This window comes from Apiospora phragmitis (assembly GCF_038363925.1).
Source record: "Apiospora phragmitis strain CBS 135458 chromosome Unknown utg000013l:1.0-2965645.0:1.0-2969333.0, whole genome shotgun sequence".
In the NCBI taxonomy this organism is placed as follows: domain Eukaryota; kingdom Fungi; phylum Ascomycota; class Sordariomycetes; order Amphisphaeriales; family Apiosporaceae; genus Apiospora; species Apiospora phragmitis.
This window is the reverse complement of record NW_027117413.1, coordinates 134,781-155,925: the sequence shown is the minus strand read 5'-3', so window position 1 is coordinate 155,925 and position 21,145 is coordinate 134,781. Positions and strand designations below refer to the sequence as shown.

General features: G+C 52.9%; 7 protein-coding genes across 7 annotated transcripts; 4 read left to right on the top strand and 3 right to left on the bottom strand.

Annotated features, from left to right (window-relative positions):
* Positions 1–2,334: 2,334 nt before the first annotated feature.
* Positions 2,335–2,762, top strand: PG994_013803 (uncharacterized protein; the record flags this gene model as incomplete). The annotated part of the gene is made up of 3 exons (XM_066865212.1): positions 2,335–2,380; positions 2,454–2,529; positions 2,594–2,762. 3 exons carry the CDS (start codon positions 2,335–2,337, stop codon positions 2,760–2,762), a joined length of 291 nt encoding a protein of 96 aa, XP_066708341.1.
* Positions 2,763–5,123: 2,361 nt separating this feature from the next.
* PG994_013802 (uncharacterized protein) lies at positions 5,124–6,580 on the top strand (the record flags this gene model as incomplete). Its single annotated transcript, XM_066865211.1, has 2 exons — positions 5,124–5,697; positions 5,745–6,580. 2 exons carry the CDS (start codon positions 5,124–5,126, stop codon positions 6,578–6,580), a joined length of 1,410 nt encoding a protein of 469 aa, XP_066708340.1.
* A 586-nt stretch (positions 6,581–7,166) lies between these two features.
* PG994_013801 (H+/oligopeptide symporter) lies at positions 7,167–9,554 on the bottom strand (the record flags this gene model as incomplete). The annotated part of the gene is made up of 8 exons (XM_066865210.1): positions 7,167–8,057; positions 8,102–8,135; positions 8,204–8,387; positions 8,450–8,627; positions 8,726–8,826; positions 8,900–9,021; positions 9,078–9,489; positions 9,548–9,554. The coding sequence occupies 8 exons, from the start codon at positions 9,552–9,554 to the stop codon at positions 7,167–7,169; spliced, it is 1,929 nt and encodes a 642-aa protein (XP_066708339.1).
* A 3,176-nt stretch (positions 9,555–12,730) lies between these two features.
* On the top strand, positions 12,731–13,525 carry PG994_013800 (uncharacterized protein; the record flags this gene model as incomplete). Its single annotated transcript, XM_066865209.1, has 1 exon — positions 12,731–13,525. One exon carries the CDS (start codon positions 12,731–12,733, stop codon positions 13,523–13,525), a length of 795 nt encoding a protein of 264 aa, XP_066708338.1.
* Positions 13,526–13,723: 198 nt separating this feature from the next.
* PG994_013799 (DNA primase large subunit) lies at positions 13,724–15,285 on the bottom strand (the record flags this gene model as incomplete). The annotated part of the gene is made up of 2 exons (XM_066865208.1): positions 13,724–13,892; positions 13,949–15,285. 2 exons carry the CDS (start codon positions 15,283–15,285, stop codon positions 13,724–13,726), a joined length of 1,506 nt encoding a protein of 501 aa, XP_066708337.1.
* An 846-nt stretch (positions 15,286–16,131) lies between these two features.
* PG994_013798 (inosine/uridine-preferring nucleoside hydrolase) lies at positions 16,132–17,066 on the top strand (the record flags this gene model as incomplete). Its single annotated transcript, XM_066865207.1, has 2 exons — positions 16,132–16,683; positions 16,728–17,066. 2 exons carry the CDS (start codon positions 16,132–16,134, stop codon positions 17,064–17,066), a joined length of 891 nt encoding a protein of 296 aa, XP_066708336.1.
* Positions 17,067–17,933: 867 nt separating this feature from the next.
* On the bottom strand, positions 17,934–19,982 carry PG994_013797 (glycosyl hydrolase family 47; the record flags this gene model as incomplete). Its single annotated transcript, XM_066865206.1, has 2 exons — positions 17,934–19,443; positions 19,519–19,982. 2 exons carry the CDS (start codon positions 19,980–19,982, stop codon positions 17,934–17,936), a joined length of 1,974 nt encoding a protein of 657 aa, XP_066708335.1.
* Between the last annotated feature and the right edge of the window lie 1,163 nt (positions 19,983–21,145).

Sequence of the window (21,145 nt, the reverse complement as noted above, 5' to 3'; positions counted from 1 at the left end):
CAGAATCGCAACCTGCCATGTCAGTTCCGTCAATATTGACAGAACTCTAATAGCAGAACATAGGTTGATTCAGAGTCAAAATGGGCGTTCAGTCAATGTGTTGCAAACATCAAAATACTTACCTATATCCAAAACTCTGACTCGAAATAACCCAACGTCAATATGAATCTCTAGATATAGCCACCTATCAGTAAACATCCGAAGGGGTTTATTTTGCTACATACAACACATGTATGCATAGTGACTCGATCGGTTCCATTGTAGTCGGCGGGCACGATTCGGCTGAAGTCCAACAGACAGGTCCCTTTGACCAAAGGGCGTTCATTAGGTTAGATGACACATGGGCCATCGTGGTAAACAGGATATGTACCTACGTAGATTATTTCCAATGGATGGATTCGCAACCGACATCTCTAGGGGTTCTCTGATCAGTCACACACATTTGACATGCGGTCTATAGGGGGGCAGCCTTCAGCGTGGCTCCCCTGCGAACATGAACTATTGGGAAGTTATCTGTCTGAGCCTCCAGACTCCCGGGATCCACTCATAGAAACATCTCTCGTCTTTTGGCCGTGTTATGCGACTGCCATTCTCATCCCCGGAACTGGCGCCGTTGATTCCTTTCCTTTCCGTCCATGCCGCCCGGCCACAAGCCTCGTGTAGAGTCGAAACTTGTGTTTACTTAAACACTAGGTACTTGCACTAGTTCCACCGGCTGTCAATAAGCGCCGACCAAGTACATAGTTCAGGCAGCTTCATCAATAGCACTCCCGTTCTACAGGTCTTATTATGGTATCTTATTGCCGGATATTATTATACATGATATAGGCGAAGAAACTTGTCCTGTAGCTGCTTGGAGCTCACCGGTCAGATGGGACAACCTCAGGTTGAGATAGCATGCCCGACCATCGTGGTTCGTTGTCGCACGCTTGGTCCAAAGGAGGCATGGTACGCACGCACTGAACAAGTTGCAAGCGATGCTATACTTGCACAGCATCGTCCACGCAGGAGCAGTATCTCGAAGCCTCCGATACCAGAGGAGGCGTGTAACATCATAGATATCGTCAAGCTGCTTACGACCGGGAATCCCGCTGTGTACCTACTATCAATAGAGTCCCAACAGATCCAAGGGACGGTCCGGGATGCTTCTCCACATGAGCTGCAAGGATCACGTCTGTGATAGTCGTTTCAGGAGGGTGCAGGTTACGTTCACATCGAAATCCATACATACATGCTGCGCGTGTCAACATTTGGTCAATCATTGAACACATGCATTCGGATGCTGCTGCATTGACCAAACGGCTTTGATACCGCCGTTGTACTCAGCAGTATGCGCCGAGCTTCGTGGTGACAGCCTTGCGTTTGCGTGGACTACGTACTCCAAGCCACATGCATAGGTAGCAAGTCGATAAGGACTGGAGGGTGCTCCGTAGTCGCAGTAGTACTGGCAAGGCTTGATGAAATCGACTTAGGCGGGGAGGCTGCCAAAACCTTACCTACCTATTCCGTACTCTAGGGTCGCCACCGAGGACGCGTAGCCCTTGCTAGTCGGGACGGCAACAAAAGCTAGAAGGCTCAAGGTCTGTCTTCTAGAACTGTTCTAGACTCAATGGTTTGGGTTGAAACGGAGGAGAACGGAGATTGACCGGGTCACCCAAACTCAAGATGTGATCAATGTTCAACATGAAAGACTTGGCATACCACCGAGTCCTCGTGAATTGTGATAAGCCAGTTGACATCGTACATCATTCATTTTGAGGAGACATGTCGAGGCTTGAACTGCCAAGTTGATAGGCATTCTGAATGATTGATGATGACTATAACTCGATGACATATGCTCCGGCGTGTGAATACGTATTATGTTGTTATCATTACTACTACTGATCACATTGAATATACGACGCTCCAAGTTGAGTCATCAATCGCAGGCCGGTAATCTCATGTTCTCGACGGACTTCATATTTGGTCAAACATATTTGGATATGCGCAACGGATAAATCGGCTGATAGAATTCGTTAGTCGCGGTGTTTAGCACGTGCGCTTGGTGGCGCATACGTCATTGCATCAATGGCGACTCGGCCAAGCCCATGTAACAAGCATGCCATGGCGAGCAAGGCAATTTCTTCGTGAAACTTGGAACAGATGCGCATAAAACAATTTCGGAATTTGCGTTGCAGTACTTATAATTGTAGCCGCCACCCTTTCTTGCCAATCAACCATCTTTGAGCCCAGACTACTACCACAACAGCAAGCAACAACCGCACGCGACACCATCAAACACATAGAATACCTCCAGGCATCTAAATCAAAGCGTCAACGAATACAGCAATCAAGATGGGTGCCATATCGGGAGTCCTCATTATCCTCATCACGATCTTCAGTAAGTAGAAGGAGACGATCCAGCGAAAACTCCGGTCGTTGTCGATGGCTCGGGAGCTAATGTGGAAATCCAGTGCCTCCGGTTGGAGTGTTCATGGTGGCCGGCTGTGGCGCCGACTTGTTCGTCAACATCTGCCTCACGATCCTTGGGTACGTTGCTTGGTCCTCACACATATAACTGTCAGTCCGTTCGGAATCTAACTGTTCTCGGTAGTGTCATACCCGGCCACATCCACGCATTCTACCTCGAATATGTCTACTTCGACCGACGGGAGCAGGCCCGCGAGGGACGTTTCGCTGCCAAACGAGCCCCTGGTGTCTATAGCGAGCGTGTGCAAACTGGCGGGCAGGGTTACGGTACGATGGCCCAGTCTACTGCTTAAGAGTTCTGCGTTGTTTTTGAGTTCAAACTGGACTGAGGGAACAGCAGCTTAATCGGCAAATGGCGAACAGCGCAAGACAGGCGCGGCTTGGGGGCCATATTGAGTACGAAGACCCAAGGTTATGATTTTATGGTATAAGAAGCAACACATGGCGTTCGCCTGGGGGGGGGGTGGGAGAGGCGGAGACGGCGGCGATCGCATTGGTTTGCTGCGAGTCCAAGAGACTGCCAGCAAGAGAGACACAGACTATAGTCGTTGGTGAAATACATGATTCTTCCTCTATCCAAAATGCTTCCCGGCGCCGATGGTACGATTTGGCAAGCATGGGTGCTAGCTACTACGGGCTTCTTGTGACGTGCAAGTCACTGATTGCACGGGAAGAAGCCCCCTGTGTAACCACCGTGTCGTTACCACTTTGTGCCGGGTATATCTGTAGGCTCGTACTATTTTTGCCATCTCAAGGTGACAAGCCTCAGCACGGTCGGTCGATTCGCCCGTTCAGATGTTACTCGCGGGCAGCGACCACGGGAACAGGCAGTCTTCCATCCACGTTGCGTGCAGCAGTGCTGGATCGTAGTCCAATGGCGGCGTCTAGCAAGAGGAGCTAGACACGTAGCTAGCCAGCCATGGAGCGCGTTCGGTTCATCCGAGTGATACCTTTTCCGGATTGAATGTAGTGGTAGAAGCCGGCCACAGCCGAGACAGGCAGTTGAGTCTACTATGCATGGATGGACAAGTACATACATCAATGGGGATCGGCAGTGTTGCTAGCGGACGGACCAATACGACGACCTACAACATAGCTACATAGAGCTTCTGGCTAGAGCCCCGGGACTTCACCGTGCTTTTCCCGAGAGCGTCGAGGGCCAATAAAGGAAACTCGAACAGCTTGCCAGATTTCCAGGACCGCGACGGAAACGGAAAAGTCAATTCGGCGTACTGATAGTTGGTACTAAAGCCTATCCCATATTAACTGCGCACTGTGATAAAGATATCTACTCCTTTCCAATGGGTTGACGCGGCGCTGCTCTTATCTCAATTATCAAATGTTGGTAGGTAGCTTTCCGGGGCGTCTCCACCCCAACGCTCACGATAGTTACCTATTGCTAGGTAGATTTGAGCGCACCGAGATTCAGCCTACTACATATACCTATGCAAGTATCATATCAATCATGGGTGGTTGTGGAAGATGTAGCCTGCCCAGCCAGATTGATTCGATCAGATGAAGAATGACTGGAGGTAATGAAGATGAACTGATAATGGGAGCAGAAAACGGTTGAGGTCGAGGTCTCCCCCCACCTCAGCTTCCCCTCACCGACCCCCCTGTCCGCCTTTGAACGACAGCCACGACTTCGTGCATATGGCGCTTTGCTTCTGGGACCTGCCCACCAAATAGTCGCGCGGGCAATTCTTCCTACGACCACTCACCACGAGGCTCTGGATATGCCTGCATACAAGCGAGGGACAGCGAAGAACGAACGAGAGTCGAGACGGTTGAGCCGAGAGGGAAACAAGAAGGTGAAGAAAGTTTAAACTCCCTTGTCGATGGCCAAAGGTTGAGATTGGGAAAATATCCCTTCTCATGCATCCGATCAAACTCATCCTTCCATACAATCCACATCCGTCTGCGCCGTACATGCTCTGTTCTACGTTGACCCCCCAGTCGAATTGACAAATCCATCCATCTGTCTGTCTACGATTCGCCCAAAGCCGTCCTCTCCAGTATAGTATCGTCGATGATCGTTCCATGCTGCTTGGCTCCTTCTCCTGCTCATGCCAAATCGGCCCCAAGAAGAAGCAGCAAGACTGTACTGCCCTGCACTGTCACCTCCATCTCAGGCCAGGAGCCCGCCTGCCTGGGGTAATCTACCTACGCCTAAGATTTCCATCAGTCCTGGTCCTCCCCCCACCTCCACAAACCACCAACCACACCATCTTCAATTCCGCGTTTTCTGGATTTGCGTGCCGCTCTCCTCACTCACTGTCCTCCATCTTCCCCAGAATTGAACAGGCACTACACCCCGTATCTGCTGCTTGCTACACCGCGGGTGTGTCTAGCTGCAGTGGCCTCCAAGACAGTGTCTTAATATCTTCCGTTACGCGACCCCCCTAGTCGAGCCGTAATTTGATTCGGCTTGCCAGATACCAACCACGGCGCATTTGCCATTGGGAATCTGCAAGAGCTCTGCATACAGCAAAGGATCCACGATCCTTAGAACGTCTAGGCCATATACGTCGCATCCCTCTCGCCTGCCTACATACAGGTTACTGCATAACCGGCTCGTTTGGACGGGAATCCACTCCCTGAACTTGTTTTTGCCCGTCAAATCTATTGCGTTGTGTTGTCCATGCATGTAGAAAATGCAGTCCGCAGATATGTCGACTACTACCCCGATATCAGACACGCCACCTCCGATACAGCAACCACCCCGTACTCCCCGATACCTTCAAAGACGGCCTCCCTCTCTTTCTACTGCTTCAAACCCACCCCCGCCTCCTTCTGCTCATCACCATCAGCCGCCGCCGCCGCCGTCTTCAGCGCGCTCGTCTAGGCATCGTCGACACTCTCTACCCTTCTTCAGCTACCCTCTAGTCAGCCAGCCCAACGTCTCCAGCACCTCTCTGGTACCCTCGACGGCCGAAGGAAAACCCATACCGCTCGACGATTCCACTGCCGCCGACCGTACGACAGCCCTGAGAGAACTCAACCGTTCACAGCCCTCTTCCCGCCACCGCTATACGAAAAGCACCGGCGCACCGAGCACCGCCACGAGGACCACCACCGGCACTTACTCGCAGCCCGTCATCGTGCGGACCTACTCTGGTCCCCCCTCCGTCCTCGATTTCCAGCCGTCCCGCGAGCCGGCGGATTCCTCTGTCCTCCAACGCGGCCTCTTCGCAGACGTCCAATTGGCGGCCTGGTCGGAATGGCATGGTGTTGAATATGACGCGCCACCGGGGCACCAAGAAGGGGCAGTCTAGGGAACGATGTCAAGCTCCCGCCCCTCGAGGCCTTCAGCTTTAAGAACATCATGGCGGATATACAGCAGGACATTGGCGCTGACCTGGATCGGATTGCCGAGATCTGTGCCAGGTCCAAGTACTCCTTGAGCAACCAGTACGAAGTCCACGTCGTACCGCACGGCAGCGGAACCGGCTTCCTCTCGTCCGCATCGGCATCATCAGCTAGGACGCAGGCACCGGTAGGGCCCACACTGCAGGCCATCCCGAGCGACGATGAGCAGTCCACCACGAGACAAAAGAAGCGAAGGAGCGCAGCGCGAAGGAAGAGCGCAGCTCACTCTACTCTCGAGACCATCATGTCCTCAAGTCGGTCGTCGGAGGAAGACAAGAGCAAAAAGAAGTCTGCCCAGGAACTTACTGACGATGTGCGCGGAAGAGCATCGAGGAAGCGCAAGGACGGGACTGCGTCGTCCTCTCACAGTGGCGAGGAGCCATCAAGCCCCGGAAAATCAGTGAGAAAGAGCGTCAGCCGTCGCAAGTCAAACTCTTTCGCGACTGCTGTTATTGATAGTACCCGCCAGGTACAGGGAGAGTGGGCATCGCCACGGGCATCGGGGGCTGCGCTTGTTGGCGAGCCGGCCAAACCCGAGACCTCCCATAGCCATCTTGAAATAAGGACAGCACAGGAACCGGGGTGGACGGCCATCCGCCCGAGTCATCTGCAGAGCCATCGAGGGCCGTGCTGTCTGCCTCCGTGGCCGCTGCTGATATCACCTCTCCCGAAGAGCCGCGGGAACAACCTGGGCTCTTGGCTGGCTTCAGCAATTGGATGCCGTGGCGAGGGTCAGCTGTGACGGAGGTTGCCTCTTCAGATACGAAAGGAGGGACGAGCCAAAGAGCTACGCAGAAGGCACCCTCAGGGAGTTATTGAGAACTTCGGAAGCATCGCCTCGGACAGTAAGGGGAAGGGGGTCGGCGAGGATTCTTGCCAGTAGAGGCTATGAACCTCCGGTTGTTTTGGGCATGACATAAACTTCCTTGTTGTCTACATACGTCGAGACGGGTCATGTGATAGAAGAGGCACTTGCATTTGAATTGGGAGGGAATTGCCGTGTCGAAAAACAAAACATTGCAGATATGTAAACTATAATGAATTAACGAAGGTCACGAGATAATGGGCTATGCCACAAACGAAGGGACGGCTACGAAAAAAGACTGGATTAATAGTATCACGTTGACAGGGCTCTGTGTCCATTCCCACTTCGACCTGAATCAAGCTACTTGGAGACTTGATAAGAGGATACGATTCGCCTATATACAACTACTCGAATATGGTAAGTTGAAACTGCAATTCCTCCTGTCCACTCGTCATCCTCTCAACCCTCTTCCTATTGGCCCAAGCTCGCGCCTAGCAGCGCAGCACATCTCTAGACCCTTCCATCAGGCTTTGGGATTAGGGGAAATGCCATCGTCGCTGCTCTTGCTGTCGATGGGCTGGGCCGTGGTGGCGGGCAGGGCGGTCTTCTCGTTCTTGGCGGCGTTTTCTTCGTCGCTGACCTCGGAGTCGAGCTTCATGTCGTCGAAGTCGGTGTTGATGACGAACTCCTGGTTGTCGAGTTGGCGGAAGGTGAACCAGAAGGCGACGGTGATGACGGCGCCGGCGATGGTGGGCGCGGCGAAGACCCAGGGCAGGTAGGGGTCCTTGATGGCGGCCGACGTGGCGAGCGACAGGATCGAGGAGATGGCCGACATGAACAGGTTGATGGAGGCGACGAGCCCCTTCATGTTCTTGGGCGACTGCGTGTAGGCGATGCCGTAGGCCGTCACGTTGATGAAGACCTCGGCCATGGCCGTCACGACGGTCGGGATCGCGTACAGGCCGATGTGCACCGTCGAGAAGCCCTGGTCGCCCAGCTCCGTCTCGGTGCACCCGCTCGCCTGGTTCCCGCAGGGCGAGGTCTGGTAGACCCGGTGGGCCAGCACCGAGTACGCGATCGACCCCAGCGTCGTCATGGCGAAACCGAACGTCATGCGGGAAATGGGACCGAAACGGATGCCGGCACGTCGGAGGGCAGGGTAAACTATCATGTCATGCCTGGCGTTAGCAAGGAGGTGGTGCTCGTTTGGGGCGGTTGCGACTAGGGCAGAAGGAGTAGACTGACCAAGGTGGTTCATGATGGGAACCAAAACAACGATAGAGACGGGGTTCAAGTTGTCGAGCAGGTCGTTGGGCATGCCATGAGCGTCCATGCCGGCAGTCAAGGTATTAGCAGCGGCGCCAATACCACCGTCATTCAGACCAATGATGGGCTTCACGTGGATGTTAGCCTCCTTTTTTGATTCGAGCGGAAGACACCAATGTCATTCCTACATACCTGGAACAGGAAGATGCCACAGGCTTGGAAGGTCCTGCGGACGTCATTGACAAAGTTATCGTCGTAAGGGTACTCCTTCGTGATGCCAGCTGCTCGCCGTACCGAAGGTTTTCCGAATCCCAGAACCCTTTACGCCCGATCATGCGGATACCGCCGTGGCGGAAGATGTCAGCTAGGACACGGAAAACGTTCCCAAGGTCAGACCCTCCGGCAGGTTGCTTGATGAGACGTGTGTTGAGGTACCACAGGAGGGGCGGGAGCATTAGATAGATGATGGTAGGGATCACTTGACAGTGCCTGTTAGTTCAAGTCATCCTCCAGTTCTCAGCCTGGTTGGTCAAAACTCACAGTACGCTGCCCAGTATCCAACAAGTTTTGCCAGGTAGCTGGTAGGAATCCCAAAGCAAGAACCAATGTTGATCAGAAGATAGAACCAGAGCATGATGGAGGCAATGGATTCTTCAGGGTCAACGACCACCTTCTCTCCGCTCTTCTTCTTGATGACATGGGCAACTTTGTGAGGCGACTGGTCCATGATAGTGGGGAAATGTTAGGCTTGAACTAGATTCAGAGATAACATGTTAGCTCTCTCGGTTCACATGATAATGAGGTTGTTGTACATACCTGGGCTGCACCAATAGCAAGCAAGTACAGTGAGAAAGCGAACGGACCAACGGCCTTTCCAGAGGTGAGGACCGGTGGCAACGCAGAGATGATCATGATAACTATAAAGTGCATCAGCAAAAAAAGCACTTTACGGAGCGGAAGGGGGGTTTCGAGATAGCGAAACCCACTCACCATGTGCTATGCCACAGATACCGACACCCCAGCAGATCATCTTGAAACGACCGTACTTGGCATCGGCCAACCAACCGAAGAAGACCGGTAATGCATACGCCATGAACTTGAATGCCTCGGTCCTTGTTCAAGGTCAGCAAAACATCCGTCATGATCAGCCAGAGAGGGAAGAACTAACATGGCCGTAGCAACCTGAGGACCAAGCCCCAACGCACCCGGGTTGAAGCGTGTGCCGGGAGGAGTCCGGCCGGTCGTCGACCCCGGAGGAAGCGGGGCACGGATGAACTGCTTGTAAACCTGGTTGCAGCCGTAGTACGAAGCACGCTCGGCAAACTCGACGGCACAGAGGTAGTAGCAGGAGTTGGGCATCTTGCCGGCCACGCGGCGCAGGGTACGCTTTTCTTCCTCGGTGGCGACGTACAGCCCGTGGAAGGTCTCGCGGTTGGCGAAGTCGGGGTCGTCCTCGAGGCCAGAAAGCGGCATGTGAGCACGGTCGATGGTCTTGGCGGCGGTCTCATCGTGGAGACCGGTCCGGTCAGGACCGACGTCGCCGACAGCGGCAGCGACGGTGCCCAGGGTTTGCTGGGTGTCTGCTCAGAATGAGTGAGTAGAAGGGTCATAAGGTAGGTTTGCAGAATCTGAACGTACCGGCCATTTCTTCACAAAGCGGCTGGCCGAAGACTTGGCTATCAGATGGCGGTGGGCTTCTTTTGCTGCCCCGAGATCCAGAAAACCAGATATAGAAATGCGGCTGGCAACTGCAGAGAACCTGGAGAGGGTCCTCTCGATCGATCGTCTTCATATATACTTCATTATCGATCCCCGGTCACGTCGCACTGAAGCCGGATATATCTGAGGACCAACACCCGAACTGCAGTCAATATGCAGCGACTGATAAGGCCTTTTGTAGCTTCCTAATACAGCCAATCGTTAGGTTACGCCCGACACCAACAGTGGTCTTGGCAGGACCTAGAAGCACACTTGACAAGGACGCTGCAGGTCCCTTGTCGTGACCCTTATCCGATGCCGCACTGCCATATCTTCAAATCGTGAGGCCGGTCCTCTATAGTATCTCTCTATGGGTCGCTATACTCGAGCTGCAAGGCAAGCTTTTCTCAAGCTCGCAACAAGGCTTGCGATCAAGCAATTGGCGCTTCTCGTCCTTTTCTTGTCCTTATCTCGCCGAGAGATTGGAGTGGGGTTTGCTTCATCCCGTATCTTTGGAGGTGTATTGGCCAAGTCGCACAAGAAGCTGGGCCATCTTGGCAACCTTGAAGCCCGGGGTATTGTAGATAATGTTAGACGAGAGAATGGTCGGGACTCGGGAAGTCGTACCGACAGGTTGACCAAGCATCTTGAGAAAGGGACTGTGCGTGCCTTGGCGCTCGACGAAGCAAACTTGTCGAGGGAAATGAGTTGGAGGCTTGGAGCGCATGTCCACGTCGGTTGATTGGTCGATTGACACAGCAACTACTCCGTATAAATAAGTCCTTCTCAAAGAAGAGGTGAGTGGCTATTGTCGTGATAAGGCAGCACCGACTGACTGATAGCCCCCATTCATGTATCCTAGTTTTGGCGTGCATACCGTTACATGAGTTGTGGAGACTCGATTCCGAACTATTACATGCACATGAAGTATGTAACCCATGCCATCGTGAGAAAGGAAACAGGAACCACTCTGTCGGGAAGGCACTGGCTTGTCTGGTCTGGGTCACCCCCACCAGCCTTATCTTGAGAACAGCAGCACAGCAACGTTGAAGGTTGCCAAGTATTTGATACACCAAATGCCAAACAGTCACAATGAGGATACATTGATCAACAGGGAAACCGGCCATTTCCTCACAAAGCTGCTGACCGAAAACTTGACTATTGTATGGTGGTGGGCTTCTTTCGCTGCCCCAATATCGGCCTGAGTCAAGGCTCTGGCAAAGTTCCAGCTTCGAATTAACGACCATGAAAAGGGGAGGATAGTGGGAAGAAAACAGATGGACGTTCACCAGGCTTTGGATGCGGGGAAGCCGCAGATAGTGTCGCCCCATTATCCTTTCAGCTGGTCGATCATTGTTACATTGGTGTCTGACAAGACTCGATGGAAAGTGCTGTGAAACGATGTGATGCAGAATGTTAGCCACAGAGCTTCAACGTCGAACCACACCACTCCATTGCCAGTCCAGCCAAGCAGCCTCTCCAGCTGGAAGTCATGACAATGTCCCGCTGCAAGTCTCAGCCTTGGGCGACAACTACGCCTAAGGCGGTCCTCCTGCGCAGAAAAGGACGAAGGGCCATTGAGCGATCGTCTGCCCGGTCCTTTCGTAGATGCACCCAGGGGAGCACATCACTGTTTCACCTCAGCCAACATCTATATCCACCAATCAAGATCCCATTGTATATTGAAAGTGCCCGGACACGGTGTATATGTGGTGCAGTGAACAGATAGGGAGAGAGAGTGCTGGCTTGCGATGATGGAGTATATAAACTCGCTCAATGCCGCTGCAACTTGTGGTGAAATCCTCGTTCCTTGCCATCTTCCTCTGGTTCTTGACCAAACGAACAAGCAACAACACCTAGCGCCACCATGCGCTTCTTCAACACCGTTCTACTTCTCGCCACGACCTCGGGCAGCCTTGTGTCTGCTGGAGATGTTTGCCCTGGTACTTTCTGCAATTAGCGGTGGCAACGACCATGAGTTGCCTGTGCCTCATCGGTTATCTCAATTGGCTCCAATCACGGGTATGAGGCTTGAACTCATAATCTTCGCATCTGCTCAAATTTGCCGAGGCGAGATATATGGCGCTCTAGCCAACCTAAGTAGGTAAGTACCCTAGAACGTTGGCACACAGAAAGTGATCTGGAGCGTCTACATCGGGTGTTTTTGCATGTTGGTAATTGCCAAGTTTCCAACGTCGTGGTGCTACCGGCTTGTAAATGATCAATATATATCAATGGTCCTACGACGTACATGTACTTCCTTGAATGTCCAAGGTTGCCTTCAGGTGAAAGTGCCGCTCCATGCTAGATCGCGGCTATGGCTTTTGAGCACCCACAGTGGGTTGTCGGCAGTATGTTCGACGACCCAAAGCATGGACTGTGGCGAAGAAGCCACTTACATTATGTATTATCTCACCACGTTTCCCATATCTATAGCTTCACTAAAGGCGACACTAAAGAAAGTCTAGCCCAGTAGATCGAGCGCCAGGTTATTGGGAGCCGAGCCTCCTTTTTTCCGAGTAGAGACCGCTAGCTTGAAACCCCCAACTACAATACAGCACCCTCTGCAATGTGGTTTCATCTACAATCGGTGTTGCTGTGCTGCGTTTCTGGGACGATCAAAGTTGGATCTTCACAGTATTGAGGAGCCTCTTATATTTTGAGATAATGATATACCGAATGTAAGCCTTCTCGGTGGTTTCCTATATCCAGGGGCAACACCAGATTGCTACTTGCGATGCCAATTAGGGGCTAGGTGCAAAACACTGGACACAAAATACGAGCATCTGCAGTGGGTAGTAGAAGAGATTCGACCCTTAGATGCATCAAAATAAGAAAGAAATTCACTTAATTTGACCCGAAACACGGAGGGCTAAATCTGCTCGTGGCGGATTGGAACTACGCGAGGAATATCCCCCTATGCGCCATGGTCAAAACCTTCCCCCCAACCTGAACGTGCATAAGAAGATGGCCATCACCGGACGTCCGACCGAGGAGAGTCCCATAGCGAAAAAAAAAAAAACAGAAGGCAGTGCTTTCCCACCCAACCGCACACCTTTCCGTCCAGTGAGACATGCATAACAACAAAAAGGTCGCGGCCTGTCCCCCCGAACGTCGCGCAGCATGCCTCGAAGCCGATTCAGCATATACGGCGAGGCTTCCGTGACCACCACGGTCGCGCCAACAGCACCTGCTGCACCCTCCTCTTCCCTATCATCGGCGCATACCGCAACGTATTCGCTGTTTCCCATCGATACCTCCACGCGCCGCTGCTGGGCCAGACCACCGCCCCGGGCACGACCACGAACCCGCACCAAGCCGAAAGAGCCCAGGCCGGCATCCGTAGCGCTACCACCGCGACCAGCATCCGTATCCCTGCCCCACATCGCCATGCTCCTGAGCAAGCCCCTACCCGACCCGAGCCGCAAGACGGCGGCAGCGGCGGCCAACAACAACAACAACAACAACGGCAAGAGCTCTTCGCCAGCCCCAGCTCCAGCCTCGGCCCCGACCTTTGCGAACAGCGACGACATGCTGCGGTGGCTCTATGCCGACCTGACGCGCATCTCGCAGGTCGCGGCGCCCGACATCATCCTGCACCGCGCGGAGGACCACAGCAACCCGCTCCGCGGCGCCGCGGCGGCGCAGGAGCACGAGGAGGGGCTTGTGGCCGCCGCGGGGGGCACGCTGGCCATGAACGTGGACCGGGTGAGCTCGAACGAGCATTTCGGGTCCGTCATGGGGACGCTTCGGGCGCAGAGCCAGAACATGGGCGTCCCAGACCTGGCGGTGCCGTTCTGCGGGGTCTGGAGGTTCGAAAAGGGGACGCTGGCGGAGCACTGGGAGAACGTGTCCGTGGACCCGGCCAAGGTCGCACGTTGGTTTGAAGAAGCCGCCAGGGCAAAAGTAGTGGAGTGAAAGAAGTTGATGTTTGGCATCCTGGCGACGCCATTCATGCTCGGAATGTTTTTGTATTACATCCCCAATGTGTTTCCGCCTCCAGCGGAAATAGACGCTTACTTAACGGCCGTCTCTCGAGGCTCTGTACACCCAAACTCCAGTTCCCCCAAATGCCTTGCGCTTCAATAAAGTCATCCAGTCAATCATCCGGCGCCATTATGCCTCTTCCATCTTTACGTCTTGACCGCCCTTTCCTAGGTTCTTGAGAAGGTAGCTTCGCTTAAAGTACTCGTTCGGATGCACAATTGTCTCCAGCTGCGCCGACGTTAAAATGCCGTCATCCTTTGCACGTTTGATCTCGTTCTTGTGTACATGCTCGAACACGCTAGATTATTTGTCAGTGCTGGTTGCTACGAGGTAGGCTGCTTGTTGGACACGTACCGATTGCAAGCCATATGGAATTTCTGAGCCTCTTTATCTGCTTTGACACCTTGTAATACTGATCGGTCTGCGATGCCCACCTGCTGTAGCAGCGCTGTCAAATTCTCCAAGTTGAAGTGCCGATATGGACATCCATGCGCCTCGCCCGGGCCGGGTGGATGCTCAGTCAAGATCTTCTGACACGAGAAGGGCGAGTATCCTCCCCCGCGACGGTTCGAGTCACCGCCAACATCGCCGTAGGAGTGCCTGACATTGTACCGATACTCCTTGTTGAAGGTATCGTCAGTGATTTTGTGGAATGATGTCCGCCAGAAGATAAGGCACTCCTCCAGGTTCAGGCCAATGCCCTTCAGGAATAGAGTGTACTGTAGACGACCAAAATGCTTAAGATGCGCATCGCGCCGCAGCGATCGGTGCAGGTGCTGCATGCAAAGAGGGAAGCTGGAGGACAGGGCGTCCACGTTCTTCGCGGAAATATCAGCATCTGGCACCGACGAGGTGCTGCTGCTGTAGGATGCGTCAGGGGTTATGAAGTTCTTCGACAGGTGGTCCAAGATGGGCGTCAGTCTGTCATCTTCGTCCAACCGAGGGAGCGCACGCGCCGTGAGTTCCAGAGAACGCTCTAGACGCTTTGTGAACTCGGCGATCACCATGCTCGTCGACTCTCGCGAGGGCACATAGGCCTTGCCGGCTCGGAGGAACACCCTGCGACCTTCCACCAAGTCCGGAACTCGCTCCCAGTCCACCTTGAACCAAGTCTCCTCTTCCTGGATTCCTTTCCTGAAACCAGTAAGCGCAGCAAGCTCGCTGGCATATCCTCTCCGCTCTTCGTCGCTAACAGGGTCCCATTCCAGATTCAGACTCTGAACGAATTCGTTACGTTCCTTGGCCGTGTCGTCGTTCAGACGTAGACGGAACAGCATTGTCTCGACCCGGGCGAACCTCCTCCGGAGGTCCTCCGTAGAAGCGAAGGCCAGGCGCAGGATGAAATGGCTGTAGTGGTCCTTCTGCCGCTCGGCAGACAGCTTGGGCGAATTGCTCGAGTTGAAGCCGAGAGGGAGGTATTTTTCGAGCAGAGGCTTCATATGATCAGCCGTTTCGGTAGGGGACTTGTTTCGGAACGAGCATGCTTCCAACTCGGCCAGGACGCGGAGACGGTCGATGGCCCATTGCTCAAACTGCTCCAAGGTGATATCGGCGGTTGGCGGGACGGCGTAGAAGTTCAGTCGGTGGGGGTACGCGGTCTCCTTGTATGCCGGGTCGGCGAATTGCTTCTTGCGATGATCGACGACATTGCGCCTTTTGGGGTCGATTCGACTGAAGTCCTGTCGCAGCATCATGATTGCACTTTGGGATTGTCGGGAAATGGCGGTCGTTGGGAGGAAAACTGGTGGATGGAAACTTGCTTGCTACCATTTCTCTCCCCACATGGCACGTCCGGGTCGCGTTTGGAAAAGGCATGGGAGACGCGTCGCGACGGAGAACCGCTAGTACGATCGAAAATCAATTAAAGCCAACCAATCACATGAAATCAATTGCATGGGGTGGTGGGGTGGGTACATATTATGCAAGTATATGGAAGCCCCCACTAAGTAGCATAATTACATACATCTGTACATGTATGTACGGATAGCTTGGGGCATATAGCGATGGTAATCAATACCTGCACGTGGTCAGGCAGGCCATGCTTCTGGGATGCGGGCTCTCTTTCAAGTACATGTATGTAGATAAGAACATGGCGAGCGTTGGTTTGCTCCTGTCTTTGTGTGGCTCTTGTCCTTACTGTTCAAAGGGCGGGTTTGCCATTTGCTACCGTTGGAATATGCATAAGAGGGCTTACTCAGAGCAAACTTTCCTTGCCGTTTGCCGCTTGCCTTTATTTTCTGGATTGGCTTTCTTATAAGAGTGGCCTTGCTGCTTGTCGATATCCAAAGGCGGATTTTTTTCAACTGTCTCCTAGCCTCCAGCACTGAGACTGATGTCTCGTTAATTCCGTCTGCATTCTTAACTCCACTAGAAGGAGTAACGTATCCCAGATCCCCCTCACTAGTACTTCCCCGTGTAGTAAGCACCAATCAGAAAACACAAAACCCTACATCATCAGCATTGCGTACATAAGCCGGTCGCAACGCCTTCACTTTCCTGTTCCCATCATCAGACCCTTGGTCAGCCACCCCTTGAACATGGCTTCAACCAATGACGGCGACACCCAGGCCACCGTCAAAACAGAAAATGTTGGCTCTCCAGCTAACAACGACGGCAACAAAGTCATCAACACGGACGGGGAGCCCAACGTTGACGACATCATCAAGGTCATTGTCGATACAGATATTGGCACTGACCCAGACGACGGTCTGGCTCTAGCATACTTAGCTCTGCAACCCCGTTGTAATCTCCTCGGCGTCACCATCGTTACCGGAGATGTCCAACAGCGCGCAGCTGTGGCCCAGGTTCTTCTTCGTGCCATGGGTCCAAAAGCAGCCGATATTCCCATACACTGCGGGCGTCGCGACGCTATATTGGAGGGCGAAGGCCAGAAGCAGTGTCAGCAGTACTCTGACATCCAGAAGGAAGACCACGTGCTCAACCGACTGGAAAATACGGCCGTCGACTTCATACGAAGGACCATCCATGAGAACCTCAATGAAGTCGTCGTACTGACGATCGGGCCTCTGAGCAATCTTGGTCTGCTCTTTGCTCTCGAGCCCGAGATCGCATCTGCGACACGCGATGTGGTGAGTATGGCCGGCAAATTCCTTCCCGCAGGGGAACCGCACAGGAATGGAACATCGCCGTCGACCGGACTGCAGCGGGCATAGTGCTGGCGACAAGGCGGCCAAGCCATCGCTTCGTCGGGCTCGATGCCACGCGCCAGGTGGCCTGGACGAAGGAAGAGTACCTGGAATTCGAGGACAAGGTGCAAGGCGAGCTCAAATCGGTCCTCCAGAAACTGAGCAGGTGGTGGATGAGCATTAAGCCCCGCATGACCTTCCACGACCCCTTAGCTGCCGCTGCCATCTTCGAGCCCGGATTGTGTAAATGGAAATCAGGGCACGTGGCGGTGGACCCGAGGAACGCGATGGTGACTTTCACCGAGTCTGAGGGGGACCCGATCTGATTGCATCCGAAGTGGACGCGGATGCCTTCTTTAAACACTATCTGGAAATATTCAAGGATGTACTGGAGCAGAGACCCGACGTTACGAGATAGAGAGCCCCATCTGGAATTCACAGTAATGCAATGGCTCATGCATCGCTATGTTACGAACTAACAGTGAGTTGTTGTTTCGCCCTCCCCGAATACCTAAAGCATAGCAGGCTGGTACAAAGAAGCCCATTAAGCACCAGCACAGAAGGATAAACGAAGATGACACTGCAAGTCAAAGCACCTTGAGAATTATTTGAATAGAACGGTCCCTCTAGCCCTTGTTTGTGCCGGTTACATTTTACTTTAAATAGTCGGCTGAACTCCTGTCGGTTCGCCAATAACGACTCGTACCCCTTTTCTTAAGTGGATATTAGTAACGCTTGCGTATTGTACATTTTAGCCCCACTTGACTAGTATCTAACTATAATCGAGTTATAGTCGATAGATGAGTTGACGCAGCTGCTTGAGGTGACGTATCAGCCGGAGTCAACAACTTTAAAGCCATCTACATCACTTCCAGAAGAGCTTACGGGTTCGGACTCCTGACACGTATTCATGTTGTCCCCGCAGGTTACATCCCGCAATCGGGATTTGGTGCTTAGACCATGAGATCGATAAGAACACTGGGATGTTTAATAGAAGTAGAGGCTTTCAATAATAACTCCTTACCCCCGCCCATTCCGTTGATGATGTAACCATCTCCTGTAGAACCTGTCCGTCGTTTAGTGACGCCTCTTTTTATGGGAACCTGTTGGATACAATGGAAATTGTATAACACATGCCAATTTAACCCTCAGACCTCATGCCCTTGCATAGTTGTATATCGCCCAGCAACACACTAGCGCAAAAGACGCTTGAATGGATGTGCTTCCGTGTTGAAAACATACTCGTCCAGGCTGATGAGACTGGGCTCGCTGAAGATGAGGTAGAAGTACTTCAACGTCTCGCCCATCCAGAAACTCTCCATAGAGTCAGTTTGGTGCGGCTTGTCCTTCGACGCAATGGTAATGTCCGCGAGCGCTGAGTTTGCCAGGTTGGTCTTGGAAGCCTCCTGGATGGCCTGAAACATGGTCCAGGCCGATTCGAGCAGGCTCTTGTCGCCGGTCACCCGGTATAACACGAAGACGCTTTCGATGGCTTCGGGCCGCAGGATATATCGTCGGTCCATAACGTCAGTGAAGCCCTTGGGCAGTCTCTTGTCGGAGATGACTTGGTCCGCGAGCGCGCTGATCTGCTCCTTCGTGAGCTTGGTCACGTCTTCCTCGGCGCTTGCGAGCAGAGCTTTCTTCCACGCGTATTCATCCCATTCGCAAGTCGTGCTCTTCGACGGACACGGTGTCATGAGAAATGTCTCGGGCATAATGCCGTGCGGCATGGAAGCATATGTCCAGATGCATCCGTCGGTGAGCTTTCGAGCAATGTCCAGGTCATCTGGCCGTTGCAGCAATTTTGTCCCGATAGCTAGCATGCCTCCAACGAAGCAGACTAGATGCTGTCCCACAAAGTCCGACATCGGTACTTCTTTCCCAGCACCGTCCTTGTTGACATGCACGGCAGCCGCCAGCAGTATGTCTGCATTATCCGGTGTCATAGGTCGGTAGAAGCTGTACTTCTTGGCTGTATTTGCCGCATAGGTGTACATCTCGCCATACTCTGGCAGCAGGCCGCCAGAAAGGGCGACCATCTTAGGTAGATACTCAAATACCGAATCAGCCATGGCACCAAGGCTAAAAGTGTTGTCTCCATGGAAATCCTTGGTCTTCGGGTTGATACTGATCGGCCACACTGTGTCAACTGTTAGCAGGAGTATTGCGTACAATAGGAGAGTAGCGTAGTTCTGCATATTACTAAAGACATCAAGAAGAGAAGGTGGCGGGTACGTACTGCCCGGGAGTTTGGTCTTGCTCTGTTCGGCCTTCAGTACCTCCGTGATCCGTTCCGTGGCATCAAACCATTTCGGGTCACCAGTTACAAAAGACAAGCGTGTGAATTCCATGCAGAGAGATCCGATTTCTGCAACGAGAGCCCATGACGACGCTTCCTGCAACTCCCCTTTTCCGGCCTTTGTCACGTCCCAGCGCGTGATGGGCATCCGGTTGGGCGTATCGAAAGCGACATACAGCATGTCTCCCACTTCACGGGCCTTGCGTAGAAGCCTCTGATCTCCGCTCAGGTCGTATGCCGACAAGAATCCTCCAAGATATCGGATCGTCGTCTCGAAGACATTGACCTCAGTAAGAGAGCTAGTCTCAAAGCTAATGTTAGTACCAGCAGCAACCGCATCCTCAAACTCGCTTCGCATGTTCATAATCCACAGCGTGTCCAAATTGTCGACCAAAGTAGCCCCCCTAAACAAAATCAGTCAGTATGCAATTGCCCGATGCAATCAGAGAAGAATGAGACGGGGCGTCGCAGGTGCTGACCATCCGCCAAAAGTATTCTTGGCACCCCCACTGACGGGCGCGAGCTCATCCTGGAGCCATGCATGCTCGCGATATGCTTTCCAGCCACGTCCGAATGCTTCCTGGACAGCAAGTTGCCTTTCGAGACGTGTCGCCTTCTCTGCGCTGGTCTCTTGGCTGAATTGATGCTGGATCTTTGGAAGCTTCAATGGCTTCCCCCCCGGTAGTGGCCGAATTGATTGCAACTGGTAGTGTGTTGGCAGCTTCCTCCAGAAGTACTCTGGATCGTCCAAAACGCCGGGAGCGATGGCGGACCCATGCTGCCACCTAAGAGCTGGTATTGAGCTGTGGAAGCTGGAGGTGTAATAAAAGCCGACGGCCAGCAGAAGAGCCAGCGGAAATATCAGTCTGCGCTGGATTCTGGCCATCTTTGCTTCATGAACTGACTTGTTGAAGTTGAAGGAGTTGAATTCAGGTGGACTCATGCCCAGCTCCAAATGTATGAGAAGCGCAACCTTAGCCCCCAGGTCCCCTGGATAATGGGGGCGGGGCCCCGGGGGGTGTTGGTTAGGTGTTGGTTATTAGCGTGGACAGTGCGAATGGAGGGCTTGCAGTGCTGCTATTTATACATTCGGTACTCCGTACTCGTAGCTTGTACTCGTAGCTACATGCTTACACTGCGTGCTTACATTAACAACGTTGACCGTCCTATTTAAGATACAGTTCATCCTGTTTCTTCACCTACCTGCCGACCCTTTCTACCAGTCTTGGCTTGGCGGCAAGGGATTCGGGAAGCTTGCAGTGCCCCTGTGCGACAACACCTCTCTTCTCCGAACGTGCCATGTATCGAATCGGCAAACTGCTTCTGCCACACCCTACATGTAAGGTACGTGGTGATGTTTATCACTTCACGACGGATAACAAAACATTTGAGACTGGAATTAAGTCACGTAGTTCTTTTCCCTTATTAACGTTACTACGAATGTTATAGAGGATGTGATTTGATTTGGTAACGGGCGACTCAGGAGAGCAAACGGCCATGCTTTCTTTTGATCTCCTTTGGTTCAAATGGAAATGAAGTAGAAAGGTGGGCGTGACGACGCCCAAGAAAAATGAAGGTCTCGTTTCTGGTCGCTTCCATGGGCAATTGAGCTTCGATCATGCCTTGATGGCAAGTCGGTGCACACTTGGAGGGGGAGGGGGGGGGGGGTAAGCAGCCACATGCATTCTGGGCAGGGCCAATGAAAGTGATGATGTGACCGACATTACTTTTCATACCTTAAGCAGTAAGTGCGCCGCCCCCTACCCTAGAAGGCTGTACACAGTGGCAGGTAGCTCATGAAGCCAGACAGCCTGCTTGACATGATCAGGCTGAACCGACGAGTCCTAAATAACGGCGCACCCCCAGTGATGTCTGCTCATTCTTGGGCGTTCGTCTTACTTTTGATCGCCTCGCTCTTTTTACGCAGAAGCCTGTTTCATACAGTTCTCTTGTTCTTTACTATAAATCAGTATGAATGCAACTCGATATTGGTCTATTGCTTTCGCCCTATCTATACTGATCGCTCACGCATATTCCTTCTGTTATTATCCAGACGGCTCCCTTGCACCGCACGACACGCCATGTCGTGATACATCTACGCAATCA